Source organism: Jaculus jaculus, chromosome 8 (genome assembly GCF_020740685.1).
Source record: "Jaculus jaculus isolate mJacJac1 chromosome 8, mJacJac1.mat.Y.cur, whole genome shotgun sequence".
NCBI lineage: Eukaryota > Metazoa > Chordata > Mammalia > Rodentia > Dipodidae > Jaculus > Jaculus jaculus.
The window spans coordinates 82,273,477-82,292,123 of NC_059109.1; the positions used below are offsets into that span (position 1 = coordinate 82,273,477).

General features: G+C 44.6%; 2 protein-coding genes across 6 annotated transcripts in view; both read right to left on the minus strand.

Annotated features, from left to right (window-relative positions):
• Nucleotides 1-18,318, minus strand: part of Ubox5 (U-box domain containing 5) — a 55,773-nt gene extending 37,455 nt beyond the window's left edge. For 3 of the 4 annotated variants that reach the window (XM_004661476.2, XM_004661475.2, XM_045156272.1), the window contains exon 1: nucleotides 18,204-18,318. The gene's annotated coding sequence lies outside the window, so the exon portion shown is untranslated. Of the gene's footprint in view, nucleotides 1-4,110; nucleotides 4,226-18,203 lie in introns of those variants that run through there. The other variant, XM_045156270.1, reaches the window with a different exon arrangement.
• On the minus strand, nucleotides 1,971-18,318 carry Fastkd5 (FAST kinase domains 5). Of its 2 annotated transcripts, none has more exons than XM_045156268.1 (2): nucleotides 18,204-18,318; nucleotides 1,971-4,635 (listed from the first exon to the last, which is right to left on the minus strand). In XM_045156268.1, exon 2 carries the CDS (start codon nucleotides 4,448-4,450, stop codon nucleotides 2,156-2,158), a length of 2,295 nt encoding a protein of 764 aa, XP_045012203.1. In that variant the 5' UTR covers nucleotides 4,451-4,635; nucleotides 18,204-18,318; the 3' UTR covers nucleotides 1,971-2,155. The 2 variants fall into 2 exon arrangements, with proteins under 2 accessions (XP_045012203.1, XP_004661492.1); XM_004661435.2 differs by lacking the exon at nucleotides 18,204-18,318 and adding an exon at nucleotides 17,811-18,055.
• Nucleotides 18,319-18,647: the final 329 nt, after the last annotated feature.

An 18,647-nucleotide genomic window follows, 5' to 3' on the forward strand; every position in this document is an offset into this window, starting at 1 on the left:
GATGTACCAGGGTCTCTAGCCACTGCAAATGAACTCCGGATGTATGTGACAACTTGTGCATCTGGCTTTATGTGGGTACTAGGGAATCGAACCTCGGTCCTTACCCTTTGCAGTCAAGTGCTTTAACTGCTGAGCCATCTCTGCAATCCCCGTTTTTCTTTTTCTTTTCAAAAATTATTTATTTGATTGAGAGGAAAGTGCTAGGGCCTCTTGTCACAGCAAACAAACTTCAGATGCATGCACCACTTTGTGCTGAAACTGGCTTTTTGTGGGTACTGGGGAATTGAACCTGGGCTGGCAGGTTTTGCAAACAAGCAGATTTATCCACTGAGTTGCCTACTCAGCCCCAGTTTGTTTTTTTTTTTTTTTTAATTTCATTTATTTGAGAAAATGAGAGGGAAAGGGGGAGAGAGAGAGAGAGAGAGAGAGAGAGAGAGAGAGAGAGAGAGAGAGAATGAATATGGGCCTCCAGCCACTGCAAATGAACTATCGACATATGTGCCCCCTTGTGCATATGACTTATGTGGGTCCTGGGGAATCAAACTGAGATCCTTTGGCTTTTCAGGGAAATGCCTTAACCACTAAGCCATCTCTCCAGCCCAGCCCATTTTTCTTTGAAAGGACTCACTGTCAAGATCTAAAATTTATTCAGCACCTTAGTAGCATTATGTGTGGGATTCTAGGTAAAGTGACCAGATCCTGACCTTGTCCCTTTCCTTCAGGACCTTATTCCACGTGCTCTTTCTTACCTCTCTCTTGAATTCTCTACTCACTTCTAGCTATGACACTCCAATCTTCAACACAAACTTATCCAAATCTCTTTTGCAACTCCAGCCCCCAAAATAGTTATCTTGGTGCTATGTCTCCAGGGTTGCCAGACTTAATTCACTTAAATCTGAATTTCATATAAATATTACATTGTTTTAGGCACAAGAATGCCCTAGCTGGGTGTGGTGGCTCAGGTCTTTAATTCCAGCATTCATGAGGTGGGGTAGGAAGATGAAGGATCACTGTGAGTTCCAGGCCAGCCTGGGCTAGAGATCCACCCTAAGGGAAGTGGGTGCAGAAAATGAGCTCTAGACACTGGGCTTGGTGGTGCATGCCTTTAACTCCAGCATTTAGGAGGCAGATGTAGGAGGATCGCCATGAGTTGAGGCCACTCTGAGACTACATAGCGAATTCCAGGTCAACCTGGGCTAGAGTAAAAAAAAAAATCTGAAAACTCAAAATAGCTAGCTATGACTTAAAGACTAGTTAACAGAAAAAGAAAAATGCAATAGGCTTTCTGGACCAAAAATGGTTGTAAAGATGCTTTATTTTGAGTGAAATGTACAAACTAGCAGCCACTTGCTACTGGCACAGGTTATAAATAATTCACAGTAACATATGCCAATCTGCCAGACTTGAATGCAACTACATTACTCACATATGGTATTATCAAACTTTGACTCTGGCTTTTATAATCATTCTCAGTATCCTTTATCTGAAATGCTTAGAATTGACCAGAAGTTTTCAGATATGAGGCTATTTCAGGTTTGGGAATATCTGCACACTACCATTTGACTATCCCTAATCTGTAACCACAAATGCTCCAAAATCCCAAATTTTATGGGTGTCATGTTTATGCTCAAGGTTTCAAATTTTGGAGAATTTCTGAAATTGATTTTCTTTCTTTTGTTTTTAATTTTTAAATTTTATTTATTTATTTGGTTTTTCGGTCTCACTCTAGACCAGGCTGAACTGAATTCACTATGTCGTCTCAGGGTGGCCTCAAACTCACAGCGATCCTCCTACCTCTGCCTCCCGAGTGCTGGGATTAAAGGCGTGCGCCACTACTAATAGCTTCAAATTTTTATATTTTTAATTATTTTTATTTTTGAGAGAGAGAATGGGTCTGCCAGGACCTTCAGCCTGCTGCAAACAAACTCCAGGTGCTTGCGCCACCTTGTGGTGCAATCAAGACATTGTGCTATTGTGCAGCTGGCTACATGGAACCTGGAGATTTGAACTTTGCAGGTGCTTTGCAGGCAAGCGCCTTAACCATTAAACTATCTTCAATCCCTGAGTTTGATTTTTCTAATTAGGGATGCTCAGCCTGTAGATGGCATGAGGTACACCTACAGCTTTTATGAGTACAAGTGCCTAGGAAGGCCCTTCAGAAAACAGGGGTGAACACCTTCTCATGAAGGTATGCCAGCTTCTCTAACCGAGTTCGCTTCAGTAGTGGGAGCCATTCCCAGTGGAATAACTCTACCACGTGGTACCCAACCCTAACCAGCTGCCGCCTCTTCATACTGTGCAGTCCGAGCAGATCCCTGGAACCATAGCAATATTGGTTCTTGTTTGTCAACTGAATAGCTAGCTTAACCACTGGGGCTTGCCCATGGTCTACAGTACACAGGCCAGCCATCGATATATTCCCTAATCTATCTGTCACATTGCAAGGGGAACCATCCAGAAGTGTGGCTGCGTTCTTTCCTAATTCAATGGACAGCTGGCCAGTCTCTGACTCAATTTTCCCCTGGAAATACCTTCTTGCTTTCCCTTTCAGCAACTGATTCATCAAATCATCTGTAAGGCTGACTCCCACATTCTTAAGCCTTAATTTAGCTACATCTTCAGTAGGTGTTACTTCACTGTTAAATGGTAATGGCTTCATGTTGGCATCAAGCTGTACCTCTAAGTCAGAAGATCGGGTATGAGGCAAAATCATATGATGCTTGATGTACTGGGGGCCACCCAACATGGTCTCAAGTAAATAAAGAGCTTCCAGGAATTCAGGCTTTGAAGTCATATCTTTCCTTGCTAAATTCCACAGCCTTGTAGATACCTCTTGCTGAAGGTGAGAGCTAAGACGATTGCCTCTGTAATCTGGACACTCAATGTCAACTGTACCATCAAGAGTATACAGTTCCTTACTGAGTTCAAACTTACTTCTCTCCTGAGCCAATCTGACAAACCCAGGACTCAGTGCAACATTGATGAGCTCAGTTGGAAAGTACTCAGAAAACGCCAAGCCTAGCAGGCAGGTCAGCAGGTGTTCAGGGTACTGGTTGAATTCAGGCATCTTTCTGTGAATCTCATTTATCAGGCTGGAATAAAATTCTTCTGTGTTGGGTGGCTTATAATTGAGAGTTCCAAATGACCACAGAATTTTGGCGACATCTTTACTTCGACAGTGAGCTACTCTAGGAGGCAAAGAGGCAGCTACTGCATTCATTACTCTTTCATCCAAGAAGCGTAAGGCTGAGCAGGTAAGAGTCAGGTGCATGACACCCTGAACCCCCAGGGAAGGAATTCGCTGAGGAGCAATCTCTCCAAACTGTTTCATGAAATTTACATGATCCACATGAGTGAAACGGAACATTTTAAGAATGTGGACTAAGGCATGATTACTCAAATGCTGCATGTCAGCACAAGCCACATCACCAATTTTCCGCATGACAAATTCAGAGAGACTGCTACTTGACTTAAAGAACCCCAAACAGATTGTACCAACTTCCTCCAAATTGATCGAATCTATATACTTGAGGATTAGTGACTCTAGTTTTTGCATTAGATCCTGTGGTACCTGACGACTTTCGCCTATAATATAAATCAAGTGAATCAGTTGAGACAAAGATAGATCTTTCCAGTGCAAATTAAGATAACTAAAAAAAATTTTTAAAAATCGTGGCACTTTGTGGCCTAAGTTCCGCCAAAGATCAGCCACCAAGAGAAGCTGATCCCGACTCATCTCCCACACCTGATGGCAAAATCTGCTTTCATACACATGCAGCATTGGATGGGAGGAAGGGATTCCTAAATCAACAAAGGCTTTCAAAATCCTAATCAGATCTGGGACATGAAAAAGCTGTATGTTTTTCACACTCAGTTGGCAGAGCAAAGCAAAGCTGGCACTGGACAGTAAAACTGGATGCTGCTCTGAAGGCAAAGAGCTCAGTTTACAGAAATAATCAGAAATAACTTCAGGCTGGAGATTATTTTGATAAACTGTGACTTTGTGCAAAATTAGTTTACCTTCTGAAACAGACAGAGTCTGACAAGTTTCACATCTGTTATAGCTGTGAAGCTGGTACTCTGGCCTTAGCTGTAAGAAAACTCGGGTACCTGCAAAGGAATCAAACACTTCTACATCCTCTTCATTGACACTGACAGCACTGAGTGAACCTGGAAGCAATGTGCTGGACTTAGCAGAAGAAGCTTTGCTGAATTCCAAATCCCCAAGGGCACTGCTGCTTGTGATGACTCTCTGAGCAAAGATGGTACTGAAGTTCTTAACGTTTCTGGCAGGATGGCTGGAGCTACTGTGCTCAAGAGGGTCCTGTCCTCCAATCCATCTGCTCTTTCCCATATTCCAATATGCAACACTTTGGGTTGTACTGTAGACAAAAGAGCTGCAAAATGTTTGATATTTTAAAGGTTTTAATAGCTTGAGAGTAGCTGCCATTCTGGTGTCAGTACTGATCTTTTGGTGGTCAGAGCACAGTCCTCACAGGTCTGCCCAGGCAAGTTCTTATTTTTATGGAGCTTGATTAGAGCTGGATAGGTGTTCCACAAAAATTGCCTGGAAATCTTCGGCATAACACAAGGGCCACGGACCATAAGTGACTGGGCCACAATTGGTGCCAGATACTGAAAAAGGGTAGATGAAGAGTAAGTAACTTCTACCTATCACAATACCAAAATTTATACATTAAAAAAGAATAATAAAGCCAGGCATGGTGGTTCATACCTGTAATCCCAGCACTAGGGAGGCTGAGGTAAGAGGACTGCTGCGAGTTTGAAGCTAGCCTGGACTACAGAGTAAATTCTAGGTTATTCAGGGCTACATTGAGACTCTGCCTCAAACAGGAACAGAAGGAAAAGGGGGGGAAGAGACGAGGGGAGGGGAGAAAGAGCTCCAGGTCAACCTGGGCTAGAGTGAGATCCTGACTCAAGGAAACAAAACAGGCCAGGTGTGGGGGCACATGCCTTTGCAGAAGTAGGAGGATCACAGTGAATTCGAAACCACCCTGAGACTACATAGTGAATTCCAGGTCAGCCTAGGTTATACAGTGAAACCCTACCTCAAAAAAAAAGGCGGGGGGGCTGGAGTGATAGCTTAGCAGTTAAGGCATTTGCCTGCAAAGCCAAAGGACCCAGGTTTGACTCCGCAGGACCTATATCAGCCAGCTGCACATGGGGATGCTTGCATCTGGAGTTCATTTGCAGTGGCTGGAGGTCCTGGCATGCCCACTCTCTCTCCCCCTCTCCCCTCTTTCTCCGTCAAATAAATAAATAATATATATATTAAAAAAAAAAACAGGCCAGACATGGTGGCACATGCCTTTAATACCAGCATGAAGCAGAGGTAGGAGGATTGCTGTTGAGTTCAAGGGCACCCGAGACTCCGGTCGATTCCCTAGGACCCACATAAGCCTCTGCACAAGGGGGCAAATGCATCTGGAGTTTGTTTGCAGTGGCTGGAGGCCCTGGCATGCCCACTCTCTCTCAAATAAATAAATTAGTTAATTAAAAAATGAAAAAGTCAGGTGTGGTAGCATACACCTTTAATCCCAGGAGGCAGAAATAGGAGGATCGCTGTGAGTTTGAGGCCACCCTGAGACTACACAGTGAATTCCAGGTCAGCCTGGGCTAGAGTAAGACCCCACCTCAAAAAAAAAGGGCAGGAAATATAGCTTAGTGGTTAGGGCACTTGCCTGTGAAGCCTAAGGGCCCAGGTTTGATTTCACGCTGCTCACATAAATCAGGTGCACAAGATAGCACATGTGTCTGGAGTTCATTTGCAGTGGCTAGAGACTCTGGCACACCCATTCATTCTCTCTCTGCTCACAAATAAATAAATAAATAAAATTTTAAAAAGAAATACACTACTGTCCATACAAGTAAGTTCAACATTTGCAAAATGTTCAAACACAGCCAGCAGGTGTCAAGGACAAACTGGGTGCTTTGCATAAAGGTATACAAAAATCTCAAACCCTGGGCTGGAGAGATGGCTTAGCGGTTAAGCGCTTGTCTGTGAAGCCTAAGGACTCTGGTTCGAGGCTTGATTCTCCAGGACCCACGTTAGCCAGATGCACAAGAGGGCACACACGTCTGGAGTTCATTTGCAGTGGCTGGAAGCCCTGGCGTGCCCATTCTCTCTCTCACTCTCTCTCTGCCTCTTTCTCTCTCTGTCACTCTCAAATAAATAAATAAAAAATGAACAAAAAAATTAAAAAAAAAATCTCAAACCCAGAGAACCACTAGGTAGTTCCTAGACTGCTGCTTAATCCAAATTTACTTCCTTGTAGCAGGGAAGCACAGACAGAAAAGATGACAGTTGTTGCTTGCTAATATTTAATAGGAATAAAGAAGGCAGAAAGCTTAAGGAAAAGTGAGCAATGCATTTTTTAAAATATATTTTTTATTTTTTTAAAGCTAACAGGGCTTCATTTTTAAAATATTTTATTTATTCAAATGAGAGAGAGAGAGCTCAGAAAGAGGAAGAGGCAGATACAGAAAAAGAGAATGGGCGTGCAAACGAATTCCAGAAGCATGTGCCCCCTTGTGCATCTGGCTTATGTGGGTCCTGGGGAATCAAACCAAGGTCCTTTGGCTTCACAGGCAAATGTCTTAACCACTAAGCAATTTCCTCAGCCCTTAAAAAATATTTTTATTTTATGTATTTATTTGAGAGAGAGAGGGAGAAGAGAAGAGAGAGAATGGACACACCAGGGCATCTAGCCACTGAAAACTCACTCCAGATGCATGTGCCACTTTGTGCACCTGGCTTACATGGGTCCTGAGAAATTGAAGCTGGGTCCTATGGCTTTGTAGGCAAGTGCCTTAACTGCTAAGCCATCTCTCCAACTCGTATTCTGTCTTTCTATACAACATACAGAAGTCACACCTGACATTTTTTTCCTCAATTTTTATTAACATTTTCCATGATTATAAAAAGTACCCCATGGTAATACCCTCTCCACCCTCCCCCTTTCCCCTTTGAAATTCCATTCTCCATCATATCCCCTCCCCATCTCAGTCAGTCTCTCTTTTATTTTGATGTCATGGTCTTTTCTTCCTCTTATGATGGTCTTGTGTAACACCTGACATTTTAGAAAAGCTGCTATGCTACCAAACGGATAAAGTGGGACTTGGTATAAGCTTTATCGTATGCATAAACTTGTGTGCATGTGTCACCTTGTGCGGCCAGCATACATGGGTTATGGGGAGTTGAACCCAGGTCCTTAGGCTTCACAGGCAGGTGGCTTAATTGCTAAGCCATCTCCCAGCCCTATATTTTTATTTATTTGAGAAAGTATGGGCATGCAGGGCCTCCTGCCACTGCAAACAAACTCCAGACCAATGTGCCATTTTGTGCATTTGGCTTTACATGGAAATTTCTCTAGCCCCAATACTTTTTTTTTCTTTTCTTTTCTTTTCATTTATTGAGGGTGTCTCGCTCTAGCCCAGGCTGACCTGAAATTCACTATGTAGTCTCTGGGTGACCTCAAACTCACAGCAATCCTCCTACCTTGGCTTGGATTAAAGGCATGCACCACAGCACCAAGCCCTAGAACATTCTGGGGACGGGGAGAGGGCGGGTCAGGCCACCTCATATATCATGGGTCCTGGGGAATCAAAGAAGGGTTCTTTGGTTTTGTTGTTCATTTATTTATTTATTTATTTGACAGTGACAGACACAGGGAGAAAGACAGATAGAGGGAGAGAGAGAGAATGGGCGCGCCAGGGCTTCCAGCCACTGCAAACAAACTCCAGATGCGAGCACCCCCTTGTGCATCTGGCTAACGTGGGACCTGGGAACCGAGCCTTGAACCGGGGTCCTTAGGTTTCACAGGCAAGCGCTTAAGCACTAAGCCATCTCTCCAGCCCTGCTTTTGTTTTTTTGAGGTAGGGTCTCACTCTAGCTCACACTGACCTGGAATTCACTATTACTCTCAGGGTGGCCTTGAACTCATGGTGATCCTCCTACCTCTGCCTCCCAAATGCTAGGATTAAAGGCATGTGCCACCACACACAGCTTTTTTTTTTTTTTTTTTTTTTGAAGTAGGGTCTCATTCTAGTCCAGGCTGACCTAGGATTTACTCTCTACTCTCAGGGTGGCCTTGAACTCACAATGATCCTCCTACCTCTGCCTCCTGAGTACTGAGATTAAAGGCATGTATCACCACACCAGCTTAGATTAAGTAGTTTTTCTTTGGGGGGGCAGAGGTTTCAAGGTAGTGGTTCACTCTCTAACCCAGGTTGACTTGGAATTTACTCTGTAGTCTCAGGGTGGCCTTGAACCCATGGTGATCCTATTTCTGCCTCCTGAGTGTCAAGATTAAAGGCATGCACCACCACACCCAGTTTAGATTTTCTTTTCATTCCACATTCCCCCCCCACCGCAAGGTAGGGTTTCACTCTAGCCCAGGCTGACTAGGAATTTACTCTGTAGTCTCAGGGCAGCCTAGCACTCATGGTGATCCTCCTACCTCTGCCTCCCAAGTGCTGGGATTAAAGGTGTGCACCACTATGCTTGGCTTTAGATTGAGTTTTAAGATGGAACTAATAAAAACTTTACAGCCTCCTTTTTTATCGTGTGTGTGTGTGTGTGTGTGTGTGTGTACATATTTCATGTGTGTACATGTGCCCGAGGTTGACACTGGGAGTTTTCCCCTACTGCTCTACACTTTTTTGGTTTTTTTCAAGATAGGGTCTCACTGTAGCCTAGGTTGACCTGACACTCACTATGCAGTCCCAGACTGACCTCCAATTCAGTGATCCTCCTACCTCTGCCTACCAGATGCTGGGATTAAAGGCATGTATCACCATGCCCAGCTCACTTCATATTTTTGAGACAAGATCTCTCATTCTTTCATTGAACCTAGAGCTTACCTATTTGGCTAGAATGGCTAGCTAGCAAGCCCATGGGATCCACCTGTCTCCACCTCCCTAGTGCATAGGTGCTGGGGATCCAAATTCAAGTCCTCAGGCTTGTGCAATAAGCACTTAAACAATGGAGCCATCTCCATGGTGGATCATGCCTATAACCCCAGGTACTCAGGTAGCTGAGGAAGGAGGCTCCCAAGTTCAAGGCCTACCTGGGCAACTTAGTGAGTTCATCTCAAAATTAAAAAAAAAATTAAAAAAAAACAAACCAGGCATGGTGGTGCATGCCTTATAATCCCAGCACCTGGAAGGCAGAGGTAGGTGGATTGCTGTGAGTTTGAGGCCACCCTGAGACTACATAGTGAATTCCAGGTCAGCCTGGGCTAGAGCGAGACTCTACCCCTAAAAAAAAAAAAATCAATCCCAGCACTCAGGAGGCAGAGGTAGGAGGATCACCATGAGTTCAAGGCCACCCAGAGACTACATAGTGAATTCCAGGTCAGCCTGGGCTAGAGTGAGACCCTACCTTGAAAAACAAAAACAAAAGAAAATAAGCTTAAAGGGCCTATGGATGTAGCTCAGTACTACAATATTGCCTATACAAGGCCCTGAGTTCAAGCCCCAGTGTGCAAGGAAGGAAGAAAAGGAAGGAGGGAAGAAAGGAGAGAGGGAGGGTACTCTGATTAGGAAGATTATTCAGTGGTCAAATGTACTTGCTTGCAAAGCCTGCCCACCTAGGTTCGATTCCCTGATAACCATATAAAACCAGATAGATACACAAAGTGGCACATATGCCTGGAGTTCATTCGCAATGGCAAGAGGCTCTGACACACCCATACACTCTCTCTCCTTGCTATAAAAAAAAAAGGGCTTGAGAGGTGGCTTAGAGGTAAAGGTGTTTGCCTCATGTTCTACTCTCCAGGTCCCACATAAGCCAGATGCACAGTGACACAAGCACGCAAGGTCACACACATGTGCACAAGGGGTCAACCTGTCTGGAGTTCAACTGTGGTGACTGGAGGCCCTGGTGTGCCAATTCTCATTCTTTCTCTCTGTCACACTTAAGAAGAAGAAGAAGAAGAAGAAGAAGGAAGAAGGGAGAAGGAGAAGGAGAAGGAGAAGGAGAAGGAGAAGGAGAAGGAGAAGGGAGAAGAAGAAGGAAGAAGGAAGAAGAAGAAGAAGGAAGAAGAAGGAGGAGGAGGAAGAGAAGAAGGAAAAGAAACAAAGAAAGAAAAGAAAAAGGCCAGTCTGTTGGGCTTGCATTAAAAGAAAGAAAAGGAAAAAAGACACCAGGTATAGTGGCACATGCATTTAATCCCAGCATTCAGGAGGCTGAAGTAGGAAGATCACTGCAAGTCTGAGGTCAGCCTAGGCTAGAGTGAGTTCCAGGTCAGCTTGAGCTTAAGTGAGGTCCTGTTTTAAAAACAAATAGGAAAAAAAAATAGGGCTGGAGAAATGGCTTAGAGGTTAAGGCACTTACCTGAAAAGCAAAATGATTCCAGGTTCAATTCCCTAGGACCAATATAAGCCAGATGCACAAGATGGTGCATGTGTTTGGAGTTCGTTTGCAGCTGCTGGAGGCCCTAGTGCACCTACTCTCTCTCTCTCCATCTGACTCTCTCTCAAATAAATAAATATTTTTTTTTTAAATTTATTTATTTGAGAGTGACAGACACAGAGAGAAAGTCAGATAGAGGGAGAGAGAGAGAATGGGCGCGCCAGGGCTTCCAGCCTCTGCAAACGAACTCCAGATGCGTGCGCCCCCTTGTGCAGCTGGCTAACATGGGACCTGGGGAACCGAGCCTCGAACCGGGGTCCTTAGGCTTCACAGGCAAGCGCTTAACCGCTAAGCCATCTCTCCAGCCCAAATAATTTTTTTTAAAAAAGAGCTATATGAAAGGAGCTGTTCTAAAACTTCTTTGAGTCATGTTTATAATATGAAACTTAAAAAAATAAACTTATAAATGCCAAAAGGAAACAGATCAATAGTTGAAAATGCTTCTGGGGAACATAAGTAGGAGAAAAGTAAAGGAATTAGCACTTAGTGTTCTAAGCTCTAGTGAACTTTTTTTTTTTTGTTTGTTTTTCGAGGTAGGGTCTCACTCTGGCTCAGGCTGACCTGGAACTCTCAGAGATCCTCCTACCTCTGCCTCCCGAGTGCTGGGATTAAAGGTGTGCACCACCACGCCCGGCTGGTGAACTTTTTTTAAAGAATTTTTTTTTTTTTATTTGCAAGCAGAGAGAGAAAGAGGAAAAAAAAAAAAAAAAGAGAGAGAGAGAGAGAGGGAGAGAAAATGGGCACACCAGGGCCTCCAGCCACTGCAAACAAACTCCAGACGCATGTGGCCCTTGTGCGTCTGGCTTATATGGGTCCTGGGGAATTGAACCAAGGTCCTTTAGCTTCGCAGGCAAGCGCCTTAACCATTAAGCTATCTCTCCAGTCCTCTATTAAACTTTTTGACTGTAAATCACAAACTAGTAATGTCAACAGAGATGACATTTATAAAATTCATTTGTGGCCAGGTGTGGTGGCGCATGCCTTTAATCCCAGGTCCAGGTCAGCTTGGACTAGAGTGAAACCCTACCTCAAAAACCCAAAAGACAAAAAAAACTCATTTGTGTGTGGCACAGGCTTATAATCTCAGCATTTGGAAGAGGGAAGCAAGAGGATCACATTTTTTTGTTTGTTTGTTTTGTTTTGTTTTTTGAGGTAGGGTCTGGCTGTAGCCCAGGCTGACCTGGAATTTACTATGCAGTCTCAGGTGGCCTCAAACTCATAGTGATCCTCCTACCTCTGCCTCCCAAGTGCTGTTAAAAGCAAGCACCACCAAGTCCAGCACAACTTTAAAAAAAAATATTTATTTATTTGTGTGTGTGTGTTTGTGAAAGAGAGAGAGAGAAAGGGAGGGAGGGAGGGAGAGAATGGGCTTGGCAGGGCCTCCAGTAGCTGCAAATGAACTCCAGATGGATCCACCACATTGTACATCTGGCTTTACATGGGTACTGAGGAATCAAACTTAGGTTATTTGGCTTTTCAGGAAAGAGCCTTTTACCACTAAGCCATCCCTCCAGCCCCACAACTTTTTTTTTTTTTTTTTTTAAGTATTTACCTATTTGAGAGAGAAAGAGAGCAAGAGTCTCAGGGTGGCCTCAAACTCATGGCAATCCTCCTACCTCTGCCTCCTGAGTGCTGGGATTAAAGATGTGTGCCAACATTTATACAATGGAGTTCTACTCAGCAGTAAAGAAAAATGAAGTTATGAAATTTGCAGAAAAATGGATGGACCTGGAAAGGATTATACTGAGGTAACCCAGGCCCAGAAAGCCAAGTGCCACATGTTCTCTCTCTATATGTGAATCCTAGCTACAGATGATTGGGCTTCTGCGTGAGAATGAAAATACTTAGTAGCAAAGGCCAGTAAGTTAAAAAGGAGACATAAAGGGAAGAGAAAGGAAGGGAGGAGGGTACTTAATAGGTTGGTATTGTATATATGTAAGTACAATGATTGTGATGGGGAGGTAATATGATGGAGAATGGAATTTCAAAGGGGAAAATGGGGGGGGGGAATTACCATGGGATTTTTTTTTATAACCATGGAAAATGCTAATAAAAATTAAAAAAAAAAAAGATGTATGCCAAACTAAGAGAAAGCTGGAAGAAGTCATTCTGCATGCAGTTCAATGGAAGAAAGAGAAAATCACCAGTGAAGATACTCAACAGCAAACCCTGCAAGCCTTACATTTTGCCAGCCAGGCCAAATGAGCCAATGGGTGCAATAGTGGCATGTCTGTCACGGTGGAAACCAACTGCCCTCTAATTGGACTAGAGGCCCACCGCATGGAAGGGAATACATCCCTGATACTGAAAACTTAAAACAGGGGTAGTCATGAGCCCTAGGGGTGTAACATCTGCTGCTGTCTGGCTAAATGTATATACTATGCTTATCAAACTGACCAGTAAGCACTTCTCTTAATGTTCATACCCTTATATTAATGCTACTCTCACTTTTGGTAGACAACCTTCCCTTTTCAAATGACAGTGACCTTGGGATGACTCAGAAGGCATCATGGTGCTGGAATGAAGTGACCAGAGTGCTCAGCACTGTAATATCTCTATCACACCTTCCAAGGCTCAGGGTCTAATGCAGAAGAGGTGGTGGAAAGAATGTAAGAGCCAAAGGAAGGATAGGACTCCTTACAATGTGCTTCCCCAAGACATAATATGGCCTGGATATCCATGACCTCACAGTACCTGACAGTACTACATTACACCATCATAATAGGAGGAAAAGATCATGACATCAAAATAAGACAGACTGATTGAGAGGGGGTGGGGGATATGATGGAGAATGGAGTTTCAAAGCAGAAAGTGCTCTCTCTCTCTCTCCCCCCCCCCTTTCTCTCTCTGTCTGTCACTCTCAAATAAATAAATAAATGAAGAAGATGTGCTACAGAGATGGTTTAGTGGTTGAGCATTTGCCTGTGAAGCCTAAGAACCCCAGTTCAAGGCTTGATTCCCCAGGACCCACGTTAGCCAGATGCACAAGGGGGTGCATCTGGAGTTCATTTGCAGTGGCTGGAGGTGCTGGCACACCCATTCTCTCCCCCCCCCCTTTCTCTCTCTGTCACTCTCAAATAAATAAAAATAAAAGGGGAAGGTGGGGGGAGGGAGAGTATTACCATGGGATACTTTTTATAATCATGGAAGTTGTTAATTAAAAGAAAATTTTTTGAGGAAAAATAGATGTGTGCCACCATGCCCAGCTTGGTCTTGTTTTGAGCCAGTCTCTTTTTACTAATTCCAGAGTTTTTGGGTTTGTGGGTCTCTACTCCCCTGCAGGATTGAGGTTACAGGTACATGTGGCTAACCCAGCTGTTTAAATGGGATTTAAACTCTGGCAGTCTCAGGCCCCCTCAGGCCCTCAACCTTGCACAGAAACCCCACTTACCTGCTGAGCCATCTCTCCAGCCCAGTCATGATTGTAAGATCATACTCTGGAACATATAAAATGCAAGGCTAGCCTGGGCTACATAAGAACTTGTCCCAAAAGGCTGACGACAATAAAGAAGAGGGAGTTGGGAGAGGAGAAGGGAGGGAAAAAGTGAAAAAGACATTAGGAGGAAGGGTATTACAAAGGAGAGGAACTAAGGATGTGCTTCTCAAGCAGATAGAGCAAATATACCTGAGAGGGCTAACTACTTCTTACTCAAGGTCTCCCCAGAAGATCCTTAAGAAAGCTGGAAAGAGAACACTATTAAGTGTTAACTCTGATGTCACTGCACAAAGCTCCTTTCCTAGTTTAAATGCCCCAAATATATCCTCCTCTCCATCTCTTTAGGAGTCCTAATGAATCACAGTGGAATTTTGTAACCCAGACATATCCAAAAGGCACTACTCAACTACCTTAAGTAATATAATATCATAGAAGCCAAGAATCTTAACCTTCCCACCTTCCAAGTACATATCTGAGCAAGGCCAAATAGCTTCATTTTAAACAATAGTCAAGGGCTAGAGAGATGGCTTATTGGTTAAGGCACTTGCCTACAAAGCCAAAGGACCCAGCTTCAACTCCCCAATACACATGTTAAGCCAGATACACAAGGTAGCACGTTTGTCTGGAGTTCATTTGCAGCAGCTAGAGGCCCTGGTGCGACCATTCTACCTTTCTCAAATAAATAAATGACAAAATAAGGGCTAGAGAGATGGCTTAGCAGTTAAGGCACTTGCCTGGGAAGCCTAAGGACCCAGGTTCAATTCCTCAGTACCCATGTAAGCCAGATGCACAAGGTGGTGCATGTATCTGGAGTTTGTTTGCAGTGGCTGGAGGCCCTGGCGTGCCCATTCTCTCTATATGCCTCTTCCTCTCAAATACTCTTCCTCTGTCTCTCTCAAATAAATAATTAAACAAATAAAACTATAATGCAGAAGTTAGAAAAGGGGAGCCAGAAGAAAGAAGTCATGGGCTGGAGAGATGGCTTACTGGTTAAGGTGCATTGCTGTGAAGCCTAAGGACCCAGGTACGACTCTCCAGTTCCCATGTAAACTAGATGCATACGGTGGCACATGCATCTGGAGTTCGTCTGCAGTGGCTAGAGACACCTGTGTGCCCATTCTCTCTCTAATAAATAAATGGAAATGAAATATTTAAAAAAGAGGGCTGGAGAGATGGCTTAGCGGTTAAGCGCTTGCCTGTGAAGCCTAAGGACCCCGGTTCGAGGCTCGGTTCCCCAGGTCCCACGTTAGCCAGATGCACAAGGGGGCGCACGCGTCTGGAGTTCGTTTGCAGAGGCTGGAAGCCCTGGCGCGCCCATTCTCTCTCTCTCCCTCTACCTGTCTTTCTCTCTGTGTCTGTCACTCTCAAATAAATAAATAAATAAATAATTTAAAAAAAAAAGAGAAGGAAGTCATGCTAACTATAGATTAAGTACACAACACCTGCTGCCATATATACAAGTTACAATTTCACACTATCCTTTTTTTTTTCTTCCACTTTTTGCAGTGCTGGGAATCAAAAACCCAGGACTTCATACATGGTAGACTTGACTATATAGCCTTGCCTCTACTTTTTCTAGAGGCTAATGCCTCCTGCCTACAAAGCTTTAAAGTCCCATTGAGGATTCAGAGGATGATAGTAAGGACCCCGTAGCTGGGTGGGTTTTTTGTGTTTGTTTTTCGAGGTAGGGTCATACTCTAGCCCAGGCTGACCTGGAATTCACTATGTAGTCTCTGCTTCCCGAGTGCTGGGATTAAAGGCATATGCTACCATGCCCAGCTAGCTGGGTGGTTTTTGTTCATTTGTTTGGCTTTTTTTTTGTTTTCCTCCTACCTCAGCCTCCTTCCTAAGTGCTAGGACTGCAGGTGTGAGCCACCTCACCAGGCTTTTTTTTTTTTTTGAGACAGGGTCTCATGTAGTCCAGGCTATCCTTGAACTCCTAATCCTCCTGCCTCTGCCTCCTGTGCTGAGATTACAGGCATGCACCACCATGCCTAGTTTCCTTTTCCTTATTCTAGTTGCATTTCCTTCCATTCTAAGACTGCTATTCCTTTATCAAAATGTAAAAAAGGTACGGGGAAATAAGAACCCAAAAAGCCTTAGCAATGATCTTGTCAGAGCCACTAATTTTTGTTTGAGACAGGGTTTCACTTATGTAGCCAAGGTTAGTTTGGAAGTTGTAACTCTCCTGCCTCCACCTCCCAAGTGCTGTTATAATAGGTGTGAACCAACACACTGGGCTGGTGCTACTGCTTTTAAAGATTCCTGAAATGCTTTAGAAACTGTCTCCAGGGCTGGGCATGATGGTGCACACCTTTAATCTCAGTACTAGGGGTCATCGTGAGTTTGAGGCCAGCCTGAGACTACACAGTGAATTTAACGTCAGCCTGGGCTACAGCAAGACCCTGGGGGGGGGGGGACCTCTCCAGGGGCTGGGGTTTGACCTCATTGGTTAAAGGTGCTTGTTTGCCAAGCCTACCAGTCCAGGTTCAATTCCCCAGTACTCACATAAAGCCAGAAGCATGACGTGATGCATACATCTGGAGTTCATTTTTCAGTGGAGCAAGAGGTCCTGGCATGCCCATACACATACACACACACTCTCTCTCGGTAAATGAATATATATATTTTTTAAAAAGAGAATATTTCTCCATATAATAGGGCCCATCTAAAAGGAACTATTGGCATAAATGACAAAGTCCAGACAACTAAAGAAAGGTATGCAGTCCCATACTTCCAAATAAACAACTTCCATAAAAATCAGCACAAACACTTGATTTACCTGTTTTTCCAGTTTTCAATGTTACACGGTAAACTTCAGAATTATTTTATATCAAAGTTGACTTATTTACATGAATGGCAAGGCCTTACTGGGGACCAGAAAAAAATAAACCATTAGACATCGAAGAGAAAAACCACACTGACAGGGCTGGAGAGATGGCTCAGTGGTTAAAGGCACTTGCTTACAAAGCCTGCCTGGGGTTCAGTTGCCCAGTACCCACGAAATGCTAGATGCACAAAGTGGTGCATGTGCCTGCAGTTCCTTTGCAGTGGCAGAAGGCCCCGGCAAGCCCATGCTCATTCTCTTCTGTCTGCCTCTTTCTCTCTCAAATAAACAAATAAGCTGGGCACAGTGGTGCACACCCTTAATCCCAGCACTCGGGAGGCAGAGGTAGGAGGATCGCAGTGAGTTCAAGGCCACCCTGAGACTACATAGTGAATTCCAGGTCAGCCTGGGCTATAGTGAGACTCTATCTCGAAAAAACAAAAAAACAAATAAGGTCAGCTTGAGCTACAATGAAAGCCTACCTCGAAAAAACAAACAAACAAAAACCCACACTGACAAAAGCACATCAGTCCTGGACCACAGCAAGAGGCCTCCCTTTCTTAGTAGTATGATGCAGTACAGTCTTCAGATTTTATTTTGGTCTCCTGAACAGAAACCAGGGCTTGCAGGGGCAATTCAGCGATGTGAAGCATAGAGCCTAGCTCTGGAAAGGTGCTGTTCTCACCACTTAGTTTTTGTGCAACGTGCAGAAAACATGGTCTGAACTCAAAACACCCAGTCATCACTGACGCTAAAGCTATGAGCTCTACAGGCCAAAGCAAGGCCCAAGGGCCTACAGGGAGTGAGCAGAATGTACCTGGTCTTAAGGTCTCCTGCTCAGAGTTCAGTGGGTCAGAACAAACTGTGTCAAAATTTACAAAGAATCTGGGTGTGGTGGCTCACGCCTTTAATCCCAGCACTCGGGAGGCAGAGGTAGGAGGATGGCCGTGAGTTTGAGGCCACCTTGACACTACGTAGTGAGTTCCAGGTCAGCCTGGGCTAGAGAGAATCCCTAGCTCGAAAAACAAAAAAGCAATTTTTTTTTTTTTAACACAGTAAAAGAGCAGTTACTCCCTATCCTTGGAGAGAAAAGGGAGGGAGGCAACGCCTACCTTGAGTTAGGCTTGCGCGATCAGAAACTGTCTGCAAAATGACAGAAAGTTATATGTGCGTCCTGATATTCTCACAGAAGACTCAGCCCAAGTACTAAGCCAAAAGTTTCTCCAAAGTACGACGTGCTGTAAGCTAAAAGGAAACACTGACTCTCAGATCCCACCCCAGCCGGGACACTGGAACCTCTGCTTCACCGGAAGGGGAGGGGTCAGTACTGAGCCACACAAGTCCGGAGTGCGGGCGGTGACCGAGGTTCTCCCAGAGCACGTCCTTCCCAGTGGCGCCGAGCCCAGCCTGTAAGCACCTGGCCCGCAGGCTCCTGGAGGACCGGAAGGCGGCGAAGAGCGTAGGGAGCGGCCGCCGTGACTTCCCCCGGGGCCGGCGACACTCACCTGAGCCCGACGCAGGCGGCACCGCGACAGCACACAGGAGATCGCGCCAGCAGCGGCGACAGGCTTGCTTTTGCAGAGCAACCAGCTCTACGGAGCTACTTCCGGTCAACGGCCCGCTACATCCGCTTGCTGCGCCAATGACGGGTGCGGCAGAGGCTCAAAAGACTTTCAGCGTTTTCTAAGACCCTTTTCCATAGGATGATATTAATGAAGTAGGCTAAGAGAGCCTAAGACCTGCAGAGGGAAAATACTACCCTGGATGGATAGCTCTGGAAGTAATTGAGCAACCTACACACAGGTTCGAATCCCAAGCCTAATTTATCATCTGTACAACTCATGAGAGTAATAATGCATTTGTAACACAGATGTAAAGTGCTGTTGGTAGAGGAGTTAGCAATGGAAAGGTAAGAAATGGTCCACGAGGAACTACAACAGGAGGCCAGA